This window comes from Aplysia californica, unplaced genomic scaffold (genome assembly GCF_000002075.1).
Source record: "Aplysia californica isolate F4 #8 unplaced genomic scaffold, AplCal3.0 scaffold00107, whole genome shotgun sequence".
Taxonomy (NCBI): Eukaryota; Metazoa; Mollusca; class Gastropoda; order Aplysiida; family Aplysiidae; genus Aplysia; species Aplysia californica.
Genome location: NW_004797377.1, coordinates 126704 through 150861, shown reverse-complemented (window position 1 = coordinate 150861; position 24158 = coordinate 126704). Strand labels below are relative to the sequence as shown.

Below are 24158 nucleotides of genomic sequence, written 5' to 3'. Positions count from 1 at the left end.
ATGGACTTCCCATCCAGACCCTTAGGGTGTAATGTGTTAAAAAAAGTAAACTGGCAAGTAAGAATAGCAAAAGCAAGAGCATATCCTGCTGAAGAATATATCAATTCTGGAGCTCAATTACCTGAAGTTGAGGTAGGCCTGAACTCAAAACTGTAGGCCAAAGTAAGGACATTCAGCATCAACAGTGGTCCTGTTACATGGAGCAGTGATATTGATATGGGACAACTTAGACTTAAACTGAAACTATCATAAAAGGAACGTACAGACTTATAAAATATTGCCTTCAGATTAAAAAGAAATGAACATCTTACAAATTTTAAGAAATATATTGTTTTATTTGCCCGTGGTACAAAAAGATGGCACTGAATACCAGTATAGATTTCTTTCTCTATATATATATGTATCACCAAAAAATCAAAAAAAAATCACAGGTTGTGAATTATAAAGTATATAATATAAGTATAATGTTTAAAAAAAAAAAAAGCAATGTAGAAAAGAAAAAAGTAAGCACTGCTGCTATAACTACAAGTGATGTATATGTCTTACAAAAGCAACCTATTTTTGAGGCACTGTACAGTAGCCTACATTGCTTACTTACATCATCTATCAATCTACTAAATATGCTGCGCATATATACATATAATATATATACATATATAAAAATATATTGCTTCTGCATTTGAAATAAGCTGGATTTTGAGCCAATGATCTAACTGTGCCCTGTGTAACAGAGCCTCAAGCTTCATAAAGAATAAAAAGACTGGTTCCTTCCTCCTTCCCTGACATTTGTATCATTAGAATATCAAGTGGGCAAAAGCAAAACCTATAGGCTATAGGCCTGTTGCAAGTTGGTTTTGTCTTCAAAAATGATATTTATTGCTCGTTCATCTTTGCACTGAAAGTGAAAGCTTGGATGGCAACACATGTTGTAGGGGATATATTGTAGCAAAGTAAAAACAGTTACATGACTGTGAAAAAACCCAGTGAATGGCTATATGGGTGAAAAAAAACGCTTTACTTTAAAAATCTTAGGTTACATCGGGGTGATAACAAAGTGGGACAGGTTTCTAACTCATTTTCTCATATATATAGCTGTAGCTATCTTCTCCAGACAATTTATCCAAAAATGCATCCTCACAGTCACACATGTGATAGTAAAACACAAGCAACAAAAAGAAACAACTGATCTCTTCGGTGAGCATGAGGTAAACAACTGATGCAACAGGAAAACAAGCAAGGGCACCCGTCTGTTACAGATGAGCTTTCCGTTTATGCTTATTCTTCACTTGAAAACCACGCTGAGCTGTTACAGTGACAATATCACCATTGATGTCATCATTATCCACAAAGTGCATGAAACCATCAACCACAGCATCAACTCTGAAAAAAGAAAATATGTACATCATAATACACATGCGTATTACACAGACCTGCCATTCATCACAATTTAATTGGGATATCCCGATTTTTTGCCCCAAATCTCAAGCTTCCCGATTTTCCCGATTTTGATTGCGTGTATCCCGGTTTTTTTTTTTTCCTTCTGTAGTGCCGGATTTCTCTAAAAATTTACTCTGCCTTCATCTCTGCCAAGGGAACTCTGAGAACTGCTTTGCAAAATATTGAAGCTGGATTTAGTTGTTGACTCACTCCAAGTTGTGTTGGATCTTTGCCAACACATGTTATTTCAACTATAGGCCTAATGGAAGTAGTATCGATTTGGTGTTCCAATTTGGGACGTTCTCAAGATCTACTCTCGACAAATGATCAATATTACTTGGAGTTCTGCTGTTACTTTCAAAACAAGCTTTGTCCGAGTTCTGGTTAGTCGTGCCCATAATGAAGACCAGTCTGTAAAACTGTTTTAATCACGTGTTCGCATTATGTGACATGACTTCGGTGTGTGAGTTTCGCGTGTGTCTGGGATGACGAGCGGTGACGGGGTCAACTAAAGTTCATGCACGCTGGTGGAAGCGTCTTTCGGGACTTATCGGGGTGGGGGGAGATGTTGTTAGGCACTTGGACCAGGAGTGCTTGACTTTATACTTCAGGATTAAAAAAAATAATAACACACACACAAACACAGAGGGCATATTATAGGTGTTTACACGGATGTAATTATGGACACCCCAGGAAAATTTATAAGTCAGTTGGCAGACACCTTGGTGATTTGCCATTGATCCCAATTTTTTTCACCAAATCCCGATTTTTAGATTTCATAGAGTGGCAGGTCTGATTATAATACAATGAATGAAAGAATTAAAATATTTTCCTCACTCTTTTCAATGGAACTGTTGTTTTTAGAAAAGATACTCACTCTTGATTAATAACATATTTTTAGCAAAGTTATTCAAATATTCATCTGTCTGTGATAAACTAAAACATTAAGGATTTCCAAGTGTCTATACCCATAGTCTTTCTCTAAGTTATGACAAATTTTGTAGCACAGCCTGCTTAGGGAAACAAACCATTTCTCAATTTCCATGCTGATTTTCATGTGATACAGTGGAACTCGGATTCAACGAGGTCGTTGGGCCTGACCTAAAATCTCGTTGAATCCGAGTGTTCGTAATAGGAAACACGGTTTTGTGCAGATAATTACATGCACTGAGCAAGTAATGTATAAAGAGAAGTCACAAGTAGTGCCTGAAATGCCTGCATATTATGAGCTGTGTAAAAAAAAGACCGATTTGTTCAAATACACAAGCCTGTGTCATCTCGATTGTTTACCAAGAAAAAGTTGTGTTGCTGTGTAGAGCCGAGCATACGGCAACTTTTGATTCCATAGACCAGCGCACAATTCATTACGCAGATCTACGTCAAGACTAGCTTATTATTGTAATAATAATCAGTTGCCGAGGGAAAAAAAGACTGACGCGTTTGTATATATGCAACGTTCAACGCCCGGACCGCTAGTGCCTCCCCCCCCTCTCCGACACGCACACACAGCCACACGTGCGCAGGTCACCCATCCGACCCTGACACACGCCAGAGTAGACATGTACGCATGCCAACAACACACGTGTTGGTATTTAAAAAGGCCGCTGATTGGTCGCATGCAATCGGCTAAGTGAATAATGGTTCATGATGCAGGTGCAATGGATGGTTTCTGGGAATAGATAAAGTTTGTTCTGGGAGAAAAATTAGCGAAGCCACGTCTGCGGGGGCTGTTCACCCTGAAAGCGACCTCGTTGAATCCGAGCTCGCTGATTTAAGTGCTCGTTGAATCCAGGTTACTTTTTATTGATTTTTAAGAAGGAAAAAAACGGGGAATCCATCTCATCTCGTTGAATCCGAGTTCTCGTTGAATCCGAGCTAGTTAAATCCGAGTTCCACTGTGGTGATACTGCTTCCCCTCTTTCTACAATAATAGTAGCCTAATTCCCTTGGACCTGTATAATGAGTAATTGTTGACAATGGTAACAAAGAAAGATTGTCCCCTTTCCCCCTTCCCCATTTAATACATGTTGCAACACTAAGAGTAGTGGGTTTTTTGGGGGTTATGGTTTAGACCCCCTTTCCCCCTTCCCCTTTTAATACATGTTGCAACACTAAGAGTAGTGGGTTTTTTGGGGGTTATGGTTTAGACCCCCTTTCCCCCTTCCCCTTTTAATACATGTTGCAACGCTTAGAGTAGTGGGGTTTTTTGGGGTTATGGTTCAGACCCCCTTTCCCCCTTCCCCTTTTAATACATGTTGCAACGCTTAGAGTAGTGGGGTTTTTTGGGGTTATGGTTCAGACCCCCTTTCCCCCTTCCCCTTTTAATACATGTTGCAACGCTTAGAGTAGTGGGGTTTTTTGGGGGTTATGGTTCAGACAATCAATTTACCCTGTCTATTCTGCTCAAGACATCCAAAGGTTAAATCTTCCAAAAAGTAAAAACATTCCCATTCTAATATTTTAATGGTTTCAGTAAGACAATACTATTGCTGCACTTCTGGACTCCAGCAAGAAAGGAAATTTGCAATTTCATTTGAAGTAATGGTACGTGTGTACCATTCTATAAAGATTGTCAATTTGAATCCTCATTTGAAGAAAAAAACTCCTGAAAAATGAGAGTACTATCATGTATGTAGAAAGCACTGTAAGTAAAATAGATTTTTCCAACTTAAAAAAAACCCTCCCCCCACTCCAAATTTTTTTCAAGTTTGTTATTGCTACATTGCATGTTTTTTCACACTTCTGTTCCATGCCAAGAAGTGACATGTGCAGGGGAGAGGGGGTGGGTTAAGTTATTAAGGCTAGATGTATCCCAAAATGCATTTCCTTTCTTTATCTGCTTTGTCATTCTATGAAGTGTGATCTAAGAGTTTTATCCTGGCAGAAAAAAGGTTGATTCAATCTAGTGTAAAAACCAGTGGTCCACTGTCTCATCTGCGAGATCACAAAAAAAGAATAAAGGGGAAATCTGTGGTTGAATTCTATTGTGTGTAAATTCAGCAGGAAACACGGATGTCCAGTGCGTAGGCAGAAGTAGATGGTTGTTTCCCTTCTGTGATTGGGAGGTGGTGAACGTTGTGACAGTATACAATTATGTGGAAGGCCTACTTGCATTTCATTTTTTCAAGACCGGTCTTCTGTCTTGCCCATGCCTGTCCACCCTCATATGATGGAGAGAAAACACATTTTCTATGCTGGAAACAAAGCTATTTTCTCTCTAAAAATGTCATGGGTTTTTTCGAGAGTTCGAAATGTAAGAAATAGATAGTCTTGAATAGCAAGAAGATACTTACGTGTTTATACCAATAGCTTCAAGGAACTTGAGACCCTCATCATAGTAATCCATTTTCGTTTCATCAAAGTTTATGATGGCAGTGTCAGTGAAGGCTGGACAAAGACATCCAAACTGAAGTCCCATCTCTTTTGCATGTGGATTGCTCTGCAATTATTGAAAAGGGATCGAATAAAGTGAACATATCAATGGAATTATTCAGTGTAGATTTAGCAAGAGTTATACTGCACTTGCAACACAGTTAGGTCATAAAAGTGCCGAAGATTGGAGGTGTTACAAGAGGGTAACAAACACGTAAATGAAGGAGGAGAGATAAGGATGATAGATGTTTGACAAAAAAGAAGGAGCAAATCACACAGGAGTACCCACAATGGAATTGACATTTTTTTTAAATTAAAAAATTAAACAACAACACTAAGACTTAAACACAGTGGGAGATCTACCAGAACATTTGTAAGCTTCCGATTCCGACAGAATTATTAAAAAGGAAACGAGGGAAGACAGCCTACAGTGGAACCTGCTAAGATGTAAAGTTGTTCACGCATTCGATCCGGACATTGGGGATTGTCTTGTTAGTGAAACAACTTCCTGGACCTCCAGCACATTGTGGTAGGGTGGTCAGTTCCTTTCCACGCCGCCTTTACTTCCCCAACACTAAGTCAGATACTGGACTTTCCGCTTCGGAGACAAGCACACTAACAGCTCCGCCACCGCACCCTCTAAGGTGTACACCTGAATAAAACGGCTACCGCAAATGGCTACTTTCAAATCTCCTCTTTGTGTTTTTTCTTTATAACGGCACTGCGTAAAATGATAACCAGCCAAATGCAGCCATGACCACAATATTTTATTTTGATTTTTAAAAAATAACATCCCAAAGAGCCTGTCTAAGAATACTAAGATTGGCCATGCAAATCTCTCAACACCCGCCATGTTGCACAGACTATATATTGGCTCCTGACACTGCGGACAGATTTCAACAGCCAAATTTACTAGAGGGGCATGGCACAGTTTAAAACGACCTTTTCAAAACAGACAAAAATGTCATTCAAGAGGCAGAAACTCCAGTTTTAAAGCTGATCTCTGATAAATAGGACAAAACTAATGAAAGTAAAATAATGAAACGTCCTCATACATCTGAAATTCAAGAATACCACAAACCCAGAACACTCACTGCAGCCTACCATGACACCATCCAAGTTGACAACCTTTTATTATCTTAAAAACAATTTAGGTGTTCTTATGCCCCCATTGCCACAATTTAGATCACTTGTCAGGGCCAACCCAGGCTGAGAGGGAATCAACATCTCAGCAGAAAGACCAAAGTACTCATTAATTAAGAATTTCTCCCCACTAGAGAATTGAACTCGGGTCTCCTGTGTGCGACAGTGCTAACTGCTATACTGGCCCCCCGGGAAATCGCGGTCTTTGCGGCCTCACTTGTGTACCGGTTGGGTCACCAAAGTTAATTCAAAGTCTGTGCGCTACGAAGTATAGAGCTCCGGAATGGGGGAATTATTGATTAAAAAAAAAAAAGGTACAGTCGGGGGAGGGCTGGAGTTGAAGGCAACACAAGATGACAAAAACCGAACTTGGAATTCTTAACTGCCCGGTTACCGTGTATGTAACACTGAGGCTACGTGCCCGGTTGCCAGTTACCGTGTACTTAGGCTTGGTGTCCACGTACTGTGTACGTAAACACCCCGTTATGTAAAACGCCTTAAGCTGCGTTCACATGGGAGTAGGTGCTATAGAAATGATCTAGATCTACATTAGTACATGAGTTACTATTGTTTATAAATGGAAAAAACATTTTTTGACATATTTTACGATTTGAACTAGTGGTAAAATATTACCATGCCGGTTTTAAAACAGAAAATATCTGAAACAAATACAGATTACCGGTGTATCGAAGGTTTCAAGAGAAATATAGAACAGTATCTGATTTGATTGGAGCATAAGCTTATTTTGTATTTAAAGGTTGTTTCGAAAATCCCTCGTCAATTCTTTTGTTTTTTATAGACTAAACCTCATACACTTCTAGATTTTTGCATGAACCAAGTGCCCGGTATGTACTAAATTTGGTCAAATTTTATGCCTTCATTTAAAAGTTACTACGAAAACCGAGGGTTCCGTTATTTTGAGTCGCGCGTTATCATATTATATTTGGTCGATAACTTCCTTGTTAACGTACTCGTGTGTTGTTACTAGTAAATGTTGTTAATAACATTTGATGAATTTGTATTGTGGGTCATGATTTTTTAAAGGCTGTGCTGCTTTTATGCTACTGGTACTCAAAATTGTCATGTTTTTTAAACTAAAAATGTTAAGCCCGTATTAATGTGCCTGGGATGGGAAGGCTGCAATTTTTTGCAATTTTTAGGCAGTTTGCCTTGCAATTTTTACATTTAAAACATGCAATTTTCCACAGGGCCAGGCTATACCATGGACAAAACATTGAGGTTAAAGAGCAAAGCCATACTTACTGCCATACTGTGATGGTAACCAACTAAGCCAAACTTGGAGGCGCAGTACCGAGGGGAGAAATAGACTCCTATGAGACCTTGGATTGTAAGAGATGAATGAAAGATAAATGGTCAACGTCACCAAGAAATGGACAACAAGACAAGGAAGTTTACTATCACAAAAAGCTGCATAAAGTAGAGTGGGAGAATTGAAAGGCTACTGAAACTCATCAGGTAAGAGCAGGTACAGCAGAATACTTTGATGACTCCTTCAAATGCTCAACTGCTGCAATGCATTAATTTATTGTTAAAGTATGACTTTTGTTAATTTCTTATAAACATTGAAAAAAGCAGGGTTGTTTTCAATGTTTTAGAAAGAGTGTGTCTAGTCTAGTCTAAGCATGGCACAGAAAGATCTGACAAGATAGTAAACCATGCTTGGATAGGTGTTCAGTTCAACTAAAAGCAAAGAAGCAACCTAAGCCAAATGCACACCGCCAATTGAAGTAATTTGATTGAGTTGAGGCTGTGCACATTAATATATTCTCCATGGACTGAAAAAGGCTACCATTATCTCTTACAAATCAAATGCATTTGTTTTTCAATGTTGTGAGTAGTATTGGCAGCTTTATGCCAACATGGTAGCTTTTGCTTTTCCATGGAGGAAAATATGGACGGACTCAACTCAATTCTACTGGATCGTACTGGTAGTTTGCACTGGGTACTGGGATAGGTTACAACAGGAAATAACATTCAACAATGCTGCATAGAAAGACCAGGGAGTAAAAAAAGTATCTCAAGGAATTGTCATTATTGTCAAGTAAGATTTGACAATTTGATAATGTAACTTATTGTAACCCCCCTTATTTTATCTCTTAAACCAGGCACACCCCCCCCCACCTTCCCTCGTTTGATGGCAAATATCTCGACTTCTAGATAGACGAGTATTTTTTTCAGTGAAAGCAAGACAAATGAAAGAGCATTACAGTTAAAGACATAACAATAATTCCATATGCTCAAAAATTGACTAGCGCTTGATTCCACTGCGTTATGACACATGAAATTGAATGTCAGAAAAAATGTGGGACCTAAAAATCTGTTTCATGTGTGCTTGTTTCTCTATGTGCGTGCTAGACTATGTTTATATAGAGATACATGTGGCTGAACAGCAGTAATTGCCAAAAACACTTGCTGCATCTAAAAGTAATTTTGTTTTCTTATTTTTTTAGCTCTTAAATTACTTATCTGTCCGCGAATCAATCTTTAAAAATCTTTAAAGTATTTTTTAAAATGTGTTTTTAGCTATTTTAGAAGATGAGTGTTCATTTTGCCTTGGACAGCAGTGGAGCATTTGACTCATTAAACTGCCATTCATTTTGTTAAATATCAGTCAGTAAGAACATCAGCTTTAAAGATGATAAGAACAGTGGAAAAAGCATCATTATTATAACAAAACTGACCAGCAGTGGATGCAACATTTATAATCCTCCCGCCACGACCTCCTTTGTCTTTTCTCATATGTTCCAAGGCAATTTGTGACCCTTGAATAGCAGCCGTCTGTCATAAATATAAAATGACATAAATAAATTCATGTGAGAATGTCAAATATATGAAACGGGTAAAATTAAATGTGTGAACAAATCCATCATCAAATCAAAACCAACATAAGAGTCTCACTTGTTTTATTATTGATAAATATTAAGTTCGACACATTTCCATTCAGCTTACAATTAACTCTGCTTGATCAAACTTTGATAATGAAATAGGAATACCGCCAAGGTTTAACCCTTTGATCCCTCGTCACCGGTACACCGGTGGCGTGTTGTTGTTGTTGTTGTTATCGATCCTGCACCATCTGGACTCTCGCCCTTCTGTCCAATGCCATGTAGTGATAAGTGCAGGTTTGTTGCAGTTGCTGTTATGTTCCATAGAGTGTGTTGTCAATGTTAGGTCTCGGAGGGAGAAGGGTAGCTCTGGTGTCATTTAGAGCTGTGCAGTGGAACAGGTGATGATCCAAAGTCTCATATGCATAGTCACACAAGGGACACATTGGAGGAAGTTCTGGGTTTATTCTGTTCAGGTGGAAGTTCAGTTGTATATGTTCTGTTCGTAGGTGAAAAATCGCGGTCTGTTTCTTTCTCTGTAGGTGTTTGATATTGTCATTCCTTTTTGTTGTGGTCATATTCTCTGCCAGTCTTTCCCAGGGCTCATCTGTTCATCTAATCTTGTTTGATGTTGCTTTTAACGATTTGTTTTTCAATGTTGTATGAAGTTAAAATATTGGGTTATTCCTGTCTAGATCCTCGTTTGGTGAGTGTATCTGCTCTGTTTTTTCTAGGTATGTTTGAGTGTCCACTGCATTACCAGGTTGATGCCAAGGAATGTTATCAGATGATGGGAGCCAAACAGTATATGAGTCAAACCTTGGTTTAGATGATGGTCATTTTCTATCGCTTGCAAGACTGATAATGAGTCAGTGAAAATCACAATACTCTGTGCTATTCCAGGATGAGTGTCAAAAACTGTGCAGAGACGGTATAGTGCTGTTTCAATTGCAATCATTTCTGCATCATAGTTGCTGCATTTCTCTCCACAGGCTGCAGAGATCTCACTGGAACTTCAATCTGGGTACTGTATTAGTCACAAACAAAGTCGGATATGGAATACTAAATTAGTATTCCATATCCGGCTTTGGTTGTGCCTTTGAATGCTAAGTGGTCTGTATAGATGTGTATCCGGTCATCTGAATAGCTGTTGATTGTTTGATGAGACGCAAGCATCAGCATCACTAGATCTGAAGATTTTGTGCTATTGTCTCTGAGAGATGTTTTAATGATTGGTTTTTCCATAGAAATGTGGGGAGGGATGATTTGGTTGACTCTTTTGGTTTCTTTTCTGTTTTGTGGTAGATGGTGACTCTCCATTAGTTCTGTGACATGATGCATGATTGACTTTTGTTGAATTCGTTTCTTTGGTTTCCATGTTTCTACTAATTTCCTGTTTGGGTGGTTGGAGCACATTCTTTTGGTTCTTTCATGTAGCTCCAAAACTGCTTTATCTCTGCGGATTCTCAGGGGTTCAACATTTGAAAGGATTTCACATGCAGCGGTAGGAGTGGAACTCATGCTACCATTTATGAAACAAAGGGCATTATTTTGGACTTTGTCAAGGGTGTTGCAAGTAGTTGTACTGCACATAGTGAGTAGGCTACTGCTGTATTCCAGGGAAGATCGGAAACAACCAAGGTACAGAGCTCTCAGAGTTCGTTTGTCTGATCCACATGAACTGCTTGCGAGCTTCTTTAAAAGTTGGAGTCTTTTTTTTCCCCCTTGTTCTTTATGTTCTCCACTTGGCTTTTCATGGTTAGACTTTAATCAAGTTTGACTCCTAGGTATATTGGTTGTTCTTCTTTGGGGAGATTTTCATTTCCCATCTTTAGTTGGAGATTTTCTTTGACTGATTTATGGCTCTTTGTAAAGTTGGTGTATACTGTTTTCATGTAGTTTATTTTAAGATTCCATTTCTGACAGTAATTGTGGAGTCTCTTGATGTCTTCATTTAAGTTCCCTGCTCCTACAACCGTGCTGTGATGTGTCTGCAGAGAACAAAGTCATCAGCGTAAAGAGTCTTTTCAGACTTCTAGTTAGTTAGTAGTATAGGGTTTTATGGCGCTCGCAACTGCTTTTCAGACTTCAGCACGATCATTACATCATTGAAGAAGATCAGGAACAAAGTGCAACTGAGACAGGAACCTTCCTCGAGTACTTCTCTTGACGTGTGGGCATTGTTTATCTTGGTTTCAATGTTTCGATCTGACAGGAAGAACTTGATCCATTTATATAGTTTGCCATGTATCCCAAGGTTCATCATTTTCATGAGTAGGCCTTTTCTCCACACTCTGTCGTACGCCTGTTGGAGATCTACAAAGATGGCGACAGTGTGTTTAGTCTCCTGAAAACCATCCTGGACGTTTTGACCTAGTTTAAAAAGTTGATCTTCTGTCTTGCTGCCTTTTCTGAAGCCTGCTTGGTGTGGGTTCAAGCTGTTAGTGTTTTCCAGGTACCAGTAGGCGGCTGTTTATCATTCTTTCCGCAAACTTACTGATACATGATGTTAATGAGATAGGTCAGTAGCTTTTCGCTTCTCCAGGTGGTTTCCCATTTTCCAGGAGCGGTATAATCTGGCGGCGGTGTGTAAAACTGCCTGTTTGCCTAGCCATCCGTACAATGGTGAGCGAAGGGAAACCAGTGTTTATAACACAAGACGTTATTAATTATTTTGAACATCTTTCTGAATTAGATGCTGGTAATGACAAGGATCTATTAAATGTCATCGTACAAGAGAGTGACAACACGGGCCTAAGCCTAAACATCAAGAAAACTGAAACAATGGTGATAAGCAGAAAAACTCCAACCCCAACCTGCAATATCAAAATCAATGGCACCACCCTCAAGCTAGTACAACATTTTAATCCATCCGTACGTCATGTTTTACTATTGTAACCATACGACGTGGGGAACTCTGTGGCACCACTTTCCAAAGCGGAAATTTACTAGTTAATCTGATCCGTACGCTTTGCATAGCAGTCTGTGAAAATGATTTTTTGAGAAATACTGAAAGTTTCCAAGAGATCTTCGCACTACAAGTATTCTAAAATTTGAAGAATACAACCCCAGGGGTACAAAATGACCCCAGGGCGTACGGTTAGGGTTAAATATTTGGGGACCATTATATCATCAGATGGGAGATGACACACAGAAATTAAAAGTCGCATTTGCGAAGCAAAAGCAACTTTCCACAAAATGAAACAGATATTTACAAACATCAATCTGTCACTGGAAACAAGAAAAAGGGTGCTGAAAAAATACATCGAGCCAATCCTATTATGTGGGTGCGAAGTGTGGACAACCAATAAACAACAGGAAAGAACAATTGAGCCGACAGAGTTGTGGTTCATAAGACGCATACTGCGTATCCCATGGACAGCTAGGAAAACAAATCAAGAAGTCTTGGTTGAAGCAAATTACGGATGGCAGCTTATGGCGAATATAGGAAAGCAACAGGCTAATTTCATTGGACACACAAGGCGGAAAGAAGCATTGGAGAACATTGTAACAACAGCCAAGTTTGATGGAAAGAGAGGAAGAGGCAGATAGAGGGAAAGGATACTTGACAAGCTAACAATAAGGTTGGGAACAGCAATAACGAAAGACACCTTCGCTGCAACGCAAGACAGTGTGAAATGGAGGTCCATGATCGCCCACGCCAGTCGGCAATGAACTGGATGATGATGAATGGCAAGGACTACCCTGACTGGAATATGGAATGTGATTATGACTATCATATATGAATGTTAGTAATATATGGTTCAGGAGCTCGGGAGCTCAGGAGCTCAAGGGGAGGGGCACGGTAGCCTCAAGAGGTCAGGGCTTAAAGGATTAAGCAACCATTGTATGTTGCCCCAATTTTTATCTGCATTTATCTTTTCAACTTAATGATGTGAGTCATAATGCGACATATCATATTGGAAACAGTTTGATTCTCAAGAGAAATTACTTGTATTCAAATAGGTTGTTTAAAAAATAGCATAGATATTTTGAAAAGGAATCTTTACCAAATTTTCCCCTGTGTGTAGCCTTGATCCGCATACATGCAATTGACTCACAAAATAAATAGTAAGCAATATGTCGATGCAACATCTTTTAAGTAGACAGTTACTGGGTAGTGCCCTTGAAAAAGACACATAATTAGCTGAAAAAAGAGACTGTTGGCCTACAGCCCCTAGGAATAATATTGTTTCATTAGAAATAACCACAATTCATATCACACACAACTGTAACCAAAGAAATTTCTCCTCAAAGAAGGGGAAAATCATCTTTCTTGGGGGGGCTAAAACACTTGAACACTCTCTTCAACATAAGCTAAAGGGCCTTTTTTTACATGTAGGCCTACAGGCCAGGTTTCTGGGCCGTACGGCTAATCGCAACGTGTGATAAGAAATTTGGATCAAACCGTAGGCGAATACCCGGCAAATACCCGGCCCGCCGGATGTCAAGAACCCACAGCCACTACCTGTGAATTTGAAGTCCAGCCATCCGGCCTTGAGGGGAGTGCCGACTAATATTTGAAGTTTGCTGCCCCGAGGACTACAGAACTAATTTCAAAATTATAGAAAATCTCATGTCGTAGATAAAAAATGATACCAGATTCAGAATCAGCGTATCTAAATTAGGGAAATGGCTCGCGAATGACTTGTTTCGTTTTGTATTTAAGGATTTTCTATTCCTGCACTTTTTTATGCTTTGCGCGCACGCCCGTGCATGTGTGTGAGATGGTGGGTTTGTATTTTTTAAAAATTACCCGACATGCATTTGATCATTTCCGATTCTGTCTGTAGGCCTAGTCCGAGAAAGCTTCTTGGCCTAGCCTACTGGGGGCTGCCTTCAGGTTGATTGTGGCGTGTAATAACAGTCAAGTTTCCTCGATTTCGTCTGGCCGTACGGTTTGCCTACTGTCAAAAACCTGTCCGGTCTGCCTGTACATGTAATAGGCCCTTAAGTCGGTGGACTTTACACTGAGAAGAAAATACCTTGATAAAGGATAAGAAAAGCTGTGTTCACATATTACCTGACAGACGTGAAAAGAATAGAAGAGCACAATGGAACTTTGCCACTACAGATACACTATAAACAAAAATATTTAAATAATCTCAGTGCTACAAACCAGATTTATACTGATCATCTGTACAAGCTTTGACTCATCTCCGATGCCAGCATTATTCACCATAAGATCAACATGACCAAACTTTTTTACTGCTGCATTGAAGGAATCTGCGAAGATTAAAAGCAAAAACAAAACAAAACTGGGTTTAACATATGCTCCCTTGCTCAAACTGTCCTTTAAAAGGATATTCAGATAAAAGTGGGATCAAATTTGTCTTTTTCCCATACACATCAATCATAAAGATAATATAGCAATCTATAATACATCTACTTTTGATGATGATATAGAGATCTATATTTATCAATCTGACACATAACTTTTCATACATTAGCATATATCTCAGGAACATTACAGAATATCTTTATTTTCTGTACTGTAGTAAAAGAAAATGACTTTCTCTCAGGGAGTAAAGGCTCCCGAAGCTGACTTTGCACAGCTCCACGCTAGACTTATGAAGTCAGTAAAGGTGCAAATTTGCTACAGAGTCCACTAAACAAAGAAGAATAATCTTACCCAAAAATTCAGAATCACAATGATACAGTGCAGCCTCTCTATAAATATAATACCTTTGATATAACGACATCCTCTGTATAACGACATCCTTTTTATAGCGACATTGTGCGCAGGTCCCAAATTTTTCCTTTTTAGTAATATTTTTGGTTGCCTCTCTATAACAACATTTTTTTCTGGTCCCGACAACGTCGTTATACAGAGGATGCACTGTACTAATCTCTCAGGCAAAAAGCAAAACAACAAAAAATATCAAGTTGGGGAAAGACAAATAAAGGATCACAGCATAATGTACATGAGGTTTTGTGTAACATTTTTATTCCATAAAATAACTTGAGACTTATCAAATAACAGTCAGAGTAAAAGTAAAGAATAACCCATCCATGATCACAACCTACTATTTTTTGTCCTTGTAAAACATCTCTGAAACCTCACTGTGACCTCTGATATCTGCACTAAGTCAATCATATTTGAAATGGGAAGACTTGACTTTTGCAATTTGCAACATTTCATACCTTCCAAGTTGTTCACAGAAGTGACATCACAGTGACAGAACATGACTTTATCATCTCCGTAAAGGCTTTTAAATTCAGTTTCTGTGCTCTTGCCAACTGAGGCTTGAACATCTGCGAAGCATACCTGTCCAGAGGGGTAAAGTAAAAAAATATAAGCCAAACATGGTAATGGGGTCACATGCGGTTAGAAAAAAACAACTAACGATATATATAAATACACTCAAAGGAACTTGACCTTAAGAAGTACTCTTTACACATTATGAATTCTAACATAAAACAAACAAGTATAATCATAATTTAATTAATTTATGAACAAACAATTGATAGATGTCACAGTCAAAACCAGATAAAAAATCAAGCCAGAGAGACTGCGAGACTCCACTCATGTTGCTGCTCACAAGCCAGTATACTTATTGTACATGCTGATTTCATGCTGGTATCTAATTATTTGCATAGAGAGGTGCTATGTCTTGCTAACAGCCCTGACCTTCACCAAAATCAAAGTGACTCGTTACTGGCTGGGCATACAGTAAGATGAACCCCCCCCCCCCCCCAGCTTTGGCTAAAGAATTCATTGATTTTTGCACAAGAGATCAGTAAAAGGCAACATTTTAAAACACCACAAGTGTCACATCCTGTAAATACATTATTGTTCTGACAGACTTTTTTCAGCAGAAGTAGCAAACAAGCATGTTGCCAGTCACCAAAGGACACTCAGTAAGCAATAAACTAACTCTTACAGATAACATCTGAAACAATTTCTCTCCCACTGTAATGGAATTGCAAAATTACACGCAAAAACAGAAATCATCCTACCTTTATTCCTCGATCAAGGAGAGCTTTAGAGAATCCTCTCCCCAAACCCTGTGCCCCACCAGTAACGAATGCTGTTCGAATCAACTGCTGCATTTTGGGAGAAATCTATAAACTCTGAAAAGAGAACGTCATGCACATGTGAATGTGAGTGTCCTCTCAGTACTGCAAGCACTTCTGCTGACCTGTAAACTTAATCTACATAATAGGCTAAATAAAGCTAAAAGGCACTATTCAGTGACAAAAGAAGGGGAGATAAAGAGGACAGGAGCAAAGATAGAAGAGTGAAAGAGATAGTATTAGTAGGGGAAGGCACAAACAGAGAGAGAGAGAGCGAATTGAGAAAGACATCTGTTGGCTGTAAATTTTCATTTTAATAGAAAAATAGTATGTAGATAGAGGGAGTGAATGAAGAGTGAGAACATTTTACAACAAGCGTAAACTTTTCCAGTATCACAATCAGATTTGGTAATGTATAATAAACTCTTGCACTTTACTGATGTTTTGATAAAGTTCTACAAAAATTACTGCCATTATTTGTTCTCCTAATCATGAATACTGAGATTGTGCATATACATGTGTATGAATATCATTTTCTAAAAATAATTTATATCCTGTACAGCGAAACAAATATCTTGTATGGTTAGTGAGAGTAACAATATAATTCCATAATGGAACAACACTTCAGGTTCCATGAATAAACGCAGTTTTGCACGATTTATAATAAATTTCCCAGGACCCTTTACCAAATAAATAAAAAAGAACCGTTGTGACCCAGAAGCCCCTGTCCACTGACCACACAAAGCATGAGATTGGTGGTCCCACTGTTTACTCAGTCTGTAACATTTCATTTTGTTGTACCCTTGCACACTGTCTTCCTCTAATTATGGGAAGAGCTTCTGGGGTATGACTATTTGCATGCCTCACTCGTACACAGAAGAACATTTTTTGACTGCTCCTCCATAACGTTAAGCGTCAATTTATGGCAACGTTTCAGTTTCAGGCAATGAGAAATTTGCGTTGTCCATTTGTTTGATAAAATAGTGGTTGTGTCAGACAGGCCATTACATAATGTTAGTGGCAAGTGGTCATTTGTACAGATGGATGATGGAGAAGATTAAAAAACTAGGTGGAAGACAAATATTACTCAAGATACAGCCATATGAACATGTTAATATCCCTCCTTTGGGAATGGCCTAAAGACAACTTCAGTCGGTAGCACTGCCCTGGTTGGGGGGGACAAGAAAAACAGAGAAACAGAATGTCAAAGGTTAAGGGAATAAAGGAAACACAATTGTAAAGGAACCTGACTAATGCCGAAACGGAAAGAGAAATTCCTTCCCTTCGGAGGGTTTTTATACCTGTCTAAAACGGAAATAGTTTTGAGAGCTGTGGTCTTCAGTTCTACTGAGTCACATTCCTTTTTCACTGTCTCCTTTATGACTGAAGTTTTGATTTTGGCATTCTTGGTGTTGGTGTTTAGGGGGAGTTCTGGTCTTAAGAGTTTCAGCATTTCTCTGTCACATGGAAGGTGGTGTTTTTCTTCTAATTTGGTGGCTGTGTCGAGTATTGATCTTCCATGGATTCGTTTCTTTAGTCTTCTCTGTTCAATGATCTTTCTGTCTCTTACAGTGCTCACTCACCTCTACAACTGTTGCCTCTCTCCACAGATTCAAAGGTTCCAGGCTTGTATGGATTTCGCAAGCTACAGTTGGAGTGGATCTCAAAGCTCCTGAGATAAATCGTACAGCTTGATTCTGAATCAAGAGACCCCTGAGTTGGTTTGCTGCAGGTTGTCTATTGGGTTAAGTTATATTCTATTGCTGAGTGTACATAGCCAACATATAGCTGTCTTAGTGAATCCTTGTCCACTCCCCACGAGGTGTTAGCCAGCCGCCTGAGAAGGTTTTAAGTCTCTTGTTTGGCCTTAGACTTCTGATGATTTTGCATGAGGCAGGTTGGGTTTTCAACTTTTTCAAGTTTGTTTCTTGAAAGTGAGATGGTGAGATTTTGCTTTGCAGCCTTGTGACTTTTCATAAAGACGGTGTACATTGTCTTGGTACAATTTGCTTTTAGTTTCCACTTGCAGCAGTAGTTGTCAAATCTATCTAGGTCCTCATTTACAAGTCGTGCACTGATGCCAGCTTGTTTACTTGAATGCCAGATGGCTAGGTCATCGGCATATAGCGCCTTTTTCGATTTCAGTTTCTCAGGTAGGTCTTTGATGAAGACAAGGAGGAGTGTGCAGTTCAGACAGGAACCCTGGGGTAGGCCCTCCTCCAATATAACCTTGGATGACACACTATTGTTCATCCTGGTCTGGATTGTCCTGTCCGTAAGGAAGGTCTTCACCTATCTGTATATGTCATCTTCGACAGTAATCCTTTTCTCCATACCTTGTCGTATGCCTGCTGGAGATCGACATACACCGCCACAGTGTGTTTCTTTTCCAGGAAGCTATCAAGGACTCTCTGACTGAGCATGGAGAGCCAGTCATCTCCTTTTGCTGGCTCGCACAAAATCCTGCTTGGTTTCGGTCCAAGGCACCATTTGTTTCCAACCACCAGTATAGGCAGTGGTTAACCATCCTCTGCTAGTTTCCAGATGCATGAGGTGAATGAGAAGGGTCGATAGCTTTTCAATTCTTCTGCAAGTTTTCCTTTCTTAAGAATGGGGGTGATGACGGCGTTTCTCCATGCTCTGGGGATGGTGTTTTCATTCCACATCTTGTTGATAAGCTGGAGGATAGTATCCTTACAGCAGGATTGAGATTGACAAGCATTTCATTGTGGATTTTATTTGGTCCTGGGGATATGTCAGGCTTCAGTTTCTTCGTTGCGCTGTTGAGTTCAGTGAGGGTGAAGTTATCTTCAAAGAGAGATAATTGCACTTGGCACATGCTCTTTCTCTTTCAATTTTTTCAGACATTCTTTATGTCGGTCAGTGTGAGGTGTGGCTTTGTTTATTGAGGCAAAGAACTTGTTGAACATTTCTGTCTTTTTTTGTTCTTCAACAATAGCGCCTTCCTCCGTGTCCATGGGTTTTGGGCTGTTGCTGCGTTTTCCCAACATAAGTTGGCGAGAAGTGACCATGCTTTGGCTCCGTTTCTAAGTAGGTCGAAGCCTGTGACTGTGTTGCTCCATTTGTTTCTTTTGGCCAAAACGGTTGTCTGTTTGACATTAGTTAAGGCATTCTTGTAGTTTAACCCTTACATAAAACCAGCAAATAACATTAGAAAAATCCATCTATCCAAAAAAAGCAACAATAACAACAAAAATAACCTTCCCCCGCCCCCTCTTTTTAAAAAAAAGAAAACAAAAACCCATTTAATTAGCATGGTAGTCCTAAGCCACCAACCACTTCGGTTCGGACCTCAGAAGAGAATGGTTTGTTTTCTTCATTTTGATCAGTCCTGCCTAAGATGGCCACCTGTCTTAAACGGCCACTATTCTCCTCAACAATGGGTAGCCCATACAGGTTCGATCGACTGTATAAAACATTTTATATACAGTCGAACCTGTGAAAAACGGCCACCCATTGTCAAGGTGAAAAGTGGTCAAATAACACAGGTGGCTGTCTTAAGCAGGACTGGTCAAATTAAAAAAGGCAAACCATTTTTTTCCGAGGTCCGAACCAGGGCTGATCTCAGGATTTGGACTGCCGTAAGGCTAATTCAAAAGGGTTTTTGTTTTATTTTGAAAAAGGAGGGGTGGGTGGTATGAAAAGAGTTTTGTTGTTTAGTTGGTTTGTGTTTTGGTTCGTTTTTTTGTTGTTGCTGATTTTGTGCAAGAGTAAAATAAAAGAAATATATGAAAGACGATGAAGACAGAAGTGAGTGCCACGCTTAAACAATCCCTGGGTTGCCACCACTCTAAGAGTAATTGGCGCTTCTATCGCAAGTTCACGTTAACGTCCATTGCTACTTTGATACAGATTAAGTAAACAAAACAGTGACCAGTCACCTCACACATGGTTTGTGAATGAGTTGTGGGCTGGGGCTTCTGTATGTTATGACAGATCAAATGCTTCCCTCACCAGCAGTTGAAAATTTATTGTTACCCATTGATGAACTTGGGTAAACATTCATTGGGGGGACTAACAATAACAACAGGAGAATGGATTATGACAGCCTGTCCACAGTCTCAGGAGCCGTTTCAAAATTTATGACAAAGCATCGGGCAATGAGTGACCACGCCTAGCCGCCTGAGGCAAGTAAACTTAACTGTGGGTTAATAAAAATTATAAGGTGGCCACGGCCATGTTGGACAAGTGAGCCTTTTATACAGAGAAAAAACGCAAGGGGGGGGGGGGGGGGGATGGAAAGTGACCGTCAGTACAGGTGGCCATATTATACAAGTGGCCGTCATGGCAGGTTTGACTGTACATATTTTATACACACACACACATGTACATATACTATGTATATGTCTTCATAGATCAGGAGAAAGTTTTTGACAGAATAAACCATGCCAAATTCTGGAAGACACTTTTGAAAAGTATGGTGTCAGAGGACAACTGACTGTTAGACAATGTCAGAGCTCTATATATATACCAACATCAGAAGCTCAGTAAGAACAAAGGAACTATGAAAAGGCGTTTGACAGCGTGGACAGGGAAACTCTGTGGAAACTCATGCGGCATTTTGGAATACCTGACCAAATCGTCAAGCTTGTGAAGGCCCCCTATGATGGAACAAACTGCCAAGTCTTCCACGAAGGACAACTCTCATCAAAACCATTCCAGGTACAGACAGGAGTGCGACAAGGATGCTTGCTCTCACCTTTTCTCTTCATACTGGCAATTGACTGGGTCATGAAAGAAGCCACCAGAGGCAAACATAATGTAATACAGTAGTGGATCCCTTGGCAGCAGCTGGACGACTTGGATTTCGCCAATGACCTTGCACTGCTCTCTCACACATATGCTCAGATGCAAGAAAAGACCAAGGAACTCAACAGCCTATCAAGGAGTGTTGGCCTACGTATACATCCAAGCAAGTCAAAAGTAGTGAAGCTAGGAAAAGTTTCAAGCCCTGCCGTGACAGTGGAAGACACTCCACTGGAAGAAGTGGACTCCTTTACCTACCTCAGAAGTGTCATCGATGGTAAAGGTGGAACCGAGGCAGATGTTAAAGCAAGAACTGCCAAGGCAAGGTCAGCATTCAATCAATTATCAAAAGTCTGGAAAGCAAGCAACATCTCACTGTGCACCAAGATTCGACTCTTTAACTCCAACGTCAAGTCTGAGCTCCTCTACAGCTGCGAAACTTGGAAGACAACAAAGACAGTACTGAATAAAGTCCACACTTTCATCAACAGATGTATGAGGAGTATTCTAAGATTTAAGTGGCAGGACAAAATAAGAAATGAAGAGCTGTGGGAAAGGACAGGACAAAAGGATAATCGGATATACAGAAGTAGAAATAAGATTAAGAAAATGGCGATGGACGGGACACACCTTAAGAAAGCCCGGCGTAAACATCACAAGACAGTCACTGCAGTGGAACACACAAGGAGCACGAGGCAGGGGTAGGCCACGGGAAACATGGAGGAGATGCGTGGAAAGGGACATGAGAGAGATGAAGCTCACTTGGAACAAGCTTGGAAGGATGGCTCAGGACAGAGATAAATGGAAGGAGCTTGCATGTGGCCTATACCCTGCTAGGGGTGAAAGGCATTGATGATGATGATGACTGTACTTTTTATTGAAACAGGTCCATAGACAGAGAAATAGAAATGCAAACCCAAAAAGCCAACGCACCCCTTTTATCTCATCCAAACATCTACATGACAAGATGAAAGAGACAGCTTATCAACTGGACATTAATTTGAAAGCAAAACCGCTGCGTGCAAGATGAAATAATGTCTCCGCAAAACCTTGATATCACAAGATGAGACAGGCAGAAAAATGAAGAAGTAAGGGCAACAACTGGCACCGAGTCCTACCTGCATTTCATAAAAAAACAGGATAAAATGGTTTGGCCACCTGTTACAAATGTCACCTAGCCAGCCTGCCTCAAGAAGCTACACACCAAGCACTCAGGCTATGAAGGAAGAGGAAGGCCATGGGAGTCAAGGAATCCCAAATATAGAAATTAAAATATCCCAATTGAAAGAGCTGTGCGGAGCTGGCCTACCATAGAAAACTGAATCTCTCCTGTATGTTTAATGGCAACAGAGAATGAAAAAGTAAACATTAAAAGTAAGTACAGTCGAACCTGCCTTAACTAAAACCTGTGTAAAACGGAAACCTGTTTAAACAGAATCTCCCCGCTCCCCCCTTGATATATTCCTCTTTCATTACCTGTGTAAAACGGAAACCTGTCCAACGCGGAAACAGAAAAAAAAATCCACTTCCTTCGGAGGATTTTACCTTAGACGGAAAATTCTCTGCCCTTTCAGTCCTGATTTAAAACAAAACTCGCAAGTTTGATTCTGTCCGCCGGCTGTAAACTTAATCCCATTCTGCAGGACGAGGAAGGGGGGTAGGGGTGCAATTTACCCCATCTATGAGAGCCCTGAGAGGTGAAGATGGTCAGGGTGGTGTGGGTGTGAAATCTGACGAGTGCCAGTGAAAGTGCGTGAGTGGCGCTCCACCACAGCAACTTAAGTTGGTAGCCAAATATAGAAATTAAAATATATCTCAATTGAAAGAGCTGTGTAAAATTAGTTGGACTAAACTAAAGCCTGCCGCCCTAATTGTACAGCCAGCTGAGAAAAGAGTTCCTCGAATCATTGTTACATGACAGTGAGTGGTGGCATTGGTTGACTAGTGTGCCTATTACACCGATGGGTGGGGGTAAGGGAGGAAGCAAAGATGTTCAAATGTTTCTGTTTTTAATACAGTGGGTGTCGCATTCAACGAGGTTGCCAGGACCGGCTTGTTGTCCTCGTTGGATCCGACCTCTTGTTGAACGTGACTGAGACTAAAGAAAAGAAAGGAGACAAATTATTAAAATGATTATTATATTGTGGCGTCGGTGGCCTAGTGGTTAGGCTCTCGGACTCGCACTCGCAACTGTAAGGTCATGGGTTCGAATCCCGTCAGGGGCCCGACGTTGTGTCCTTGGGAAAGGCACTTTGCACTAATTTTCCTCACTTCACCCAGGTGGAAATGGGTACCCGGCTATAGACAGTGAAAGATCTTGTCAGTTTGATAGTGTTTGAGCGTGTGAAATCCGCAGCTTGCACAGTATGTTTCCTCGGAAGCTGAGAATGTTTCTGAGTGTTCTCAGAGGGTCTGCTGGGGTAATAATAGTTGTAAAGCGCATAGAGCATGCTCTTGAGCATGGATATGCGCTATATAAATGCAATTATTATTATTATTATTAAACGATGTACCAATACCAGTAATTAAAACAGTTGTTCTCCCTGATGACGAAAATCTCAAACAGCATCAGTGTGCGCGTGTTTGAGCTGTATTAAATTCTGACCATCACTTCTGCATTTTAAAATATTTTTTCCCCGTAACATTTCTCGTGTGGAAACATACCCTCTCACATCTAGGCCTAGATCTATATATAAAGTAAAGTAAAGGCGGGAGCGAGGATATAAGTCTAATATAAAAGCTGTTGAGAGGTGGGAAGTTTTGACCACTTAAATTAATCGTGATTGCTTGCCAACTGGACAAGAGCAACCCGTGATCCCATCGGCTGGGCCTTTGAACCCCCGCTCCATCTCCCCATTAAATTTCACTGTCTAAGACGGAATTTTTTTCAGGCTCCCTTGCGATTCCATCTTGCACAGGTTCGACTTTATAATAATCTATAGATCTAGACGAGGCCTAAATATCAATATATATAACGAAAGAGCACTGAAAACAAAGCATTGCCATTGCACATTTTGCCATTGCACATTGCTCATTGCAGTAACAAAAACAGAAACAGTAACAAACTACTTCAACTAGAGTCTAGATTTATATCTTAATACACAAAATGTGTCTCTCACTTTCTGCTGAAAGGTCTCTTGCCTTCGTCTTGAGAAGTCTGCACTCACACTGTACTGTCACTGTCCTCGATCTCTGGCCCTGGCCCTCCTGGCTTGCCTCAAGCCTCAAGCATCATGGCAAATGAAAAATTATAGAATCTGGCAGGGTGAATGTATCTGAATCTAGATAATAAATGAGTGAGACTGAAATGCAAGATACCAGATTCAGATCTGATAGATCTAGAAATCTAGTTAGATCTAATAAATAGAAGCCTACTTGACTGCTTGAACTTCGTGCTTGATAAGATGATTTCTGCAAGCAAATACACAGGGGTTGAAGTTCAAAGTTCAAAGGTAAAGATGCTTTTGTTTCTAGTTGCCTACTTGATATCGAATCCTACCTTTCTTTTATTTGTCTGAATCTGAATTTGATCAGCGAGTCCTGCTTCAAAGCGAGTCGAGTCCTCACTTCTCCAGG

General features: G+C 40.0%; 1 protein-coding gene across 2 annotated transcripts; it reads right to left on the bottom strand.

Annotated features, from left to right (window-relative positions):
* Nucleotides 1–314: 314 nt before the first annotated feature.
* LOC101864449 (15-hydroxyprostaglandin dehydrogenase [NAD(+)]) lies at nt 315–24079 on the bottom strand. Of its 2 annotated transcripts, none has more exons than XM_005095565.3 (8): nt 23958–24079; nt 15759–15872; nt 14943–15066; nt 13918–14024; nt 8655–8751; nt 7216–7292; nt 4731–4876; nt 315–1380 (listed from the first exon to the last, which is right to left on the bottom strand). In XM_005095565.3, exons 2-8 carry the CDS (start codon nt 15849–15851, stop codon nt 1251–1253), a joined length of 774 nt encoding a protein of 257 aa, XP_005095622.1. In that variant the 5' UTR covers nt 15852–15872; nt 23958–24079; the 3' UTR covers nt 315–1250. The 2 variants fall into 2 exon arrangements, with proteins under 2 accessions (XP_005095622.1, XP_005095621.1); XM_005095564.3 differs by having other exon boundaries at nt 23702–24078.
* Between the last annotated feature and the right edge of the window lie 79 nt (nt 24080–24158).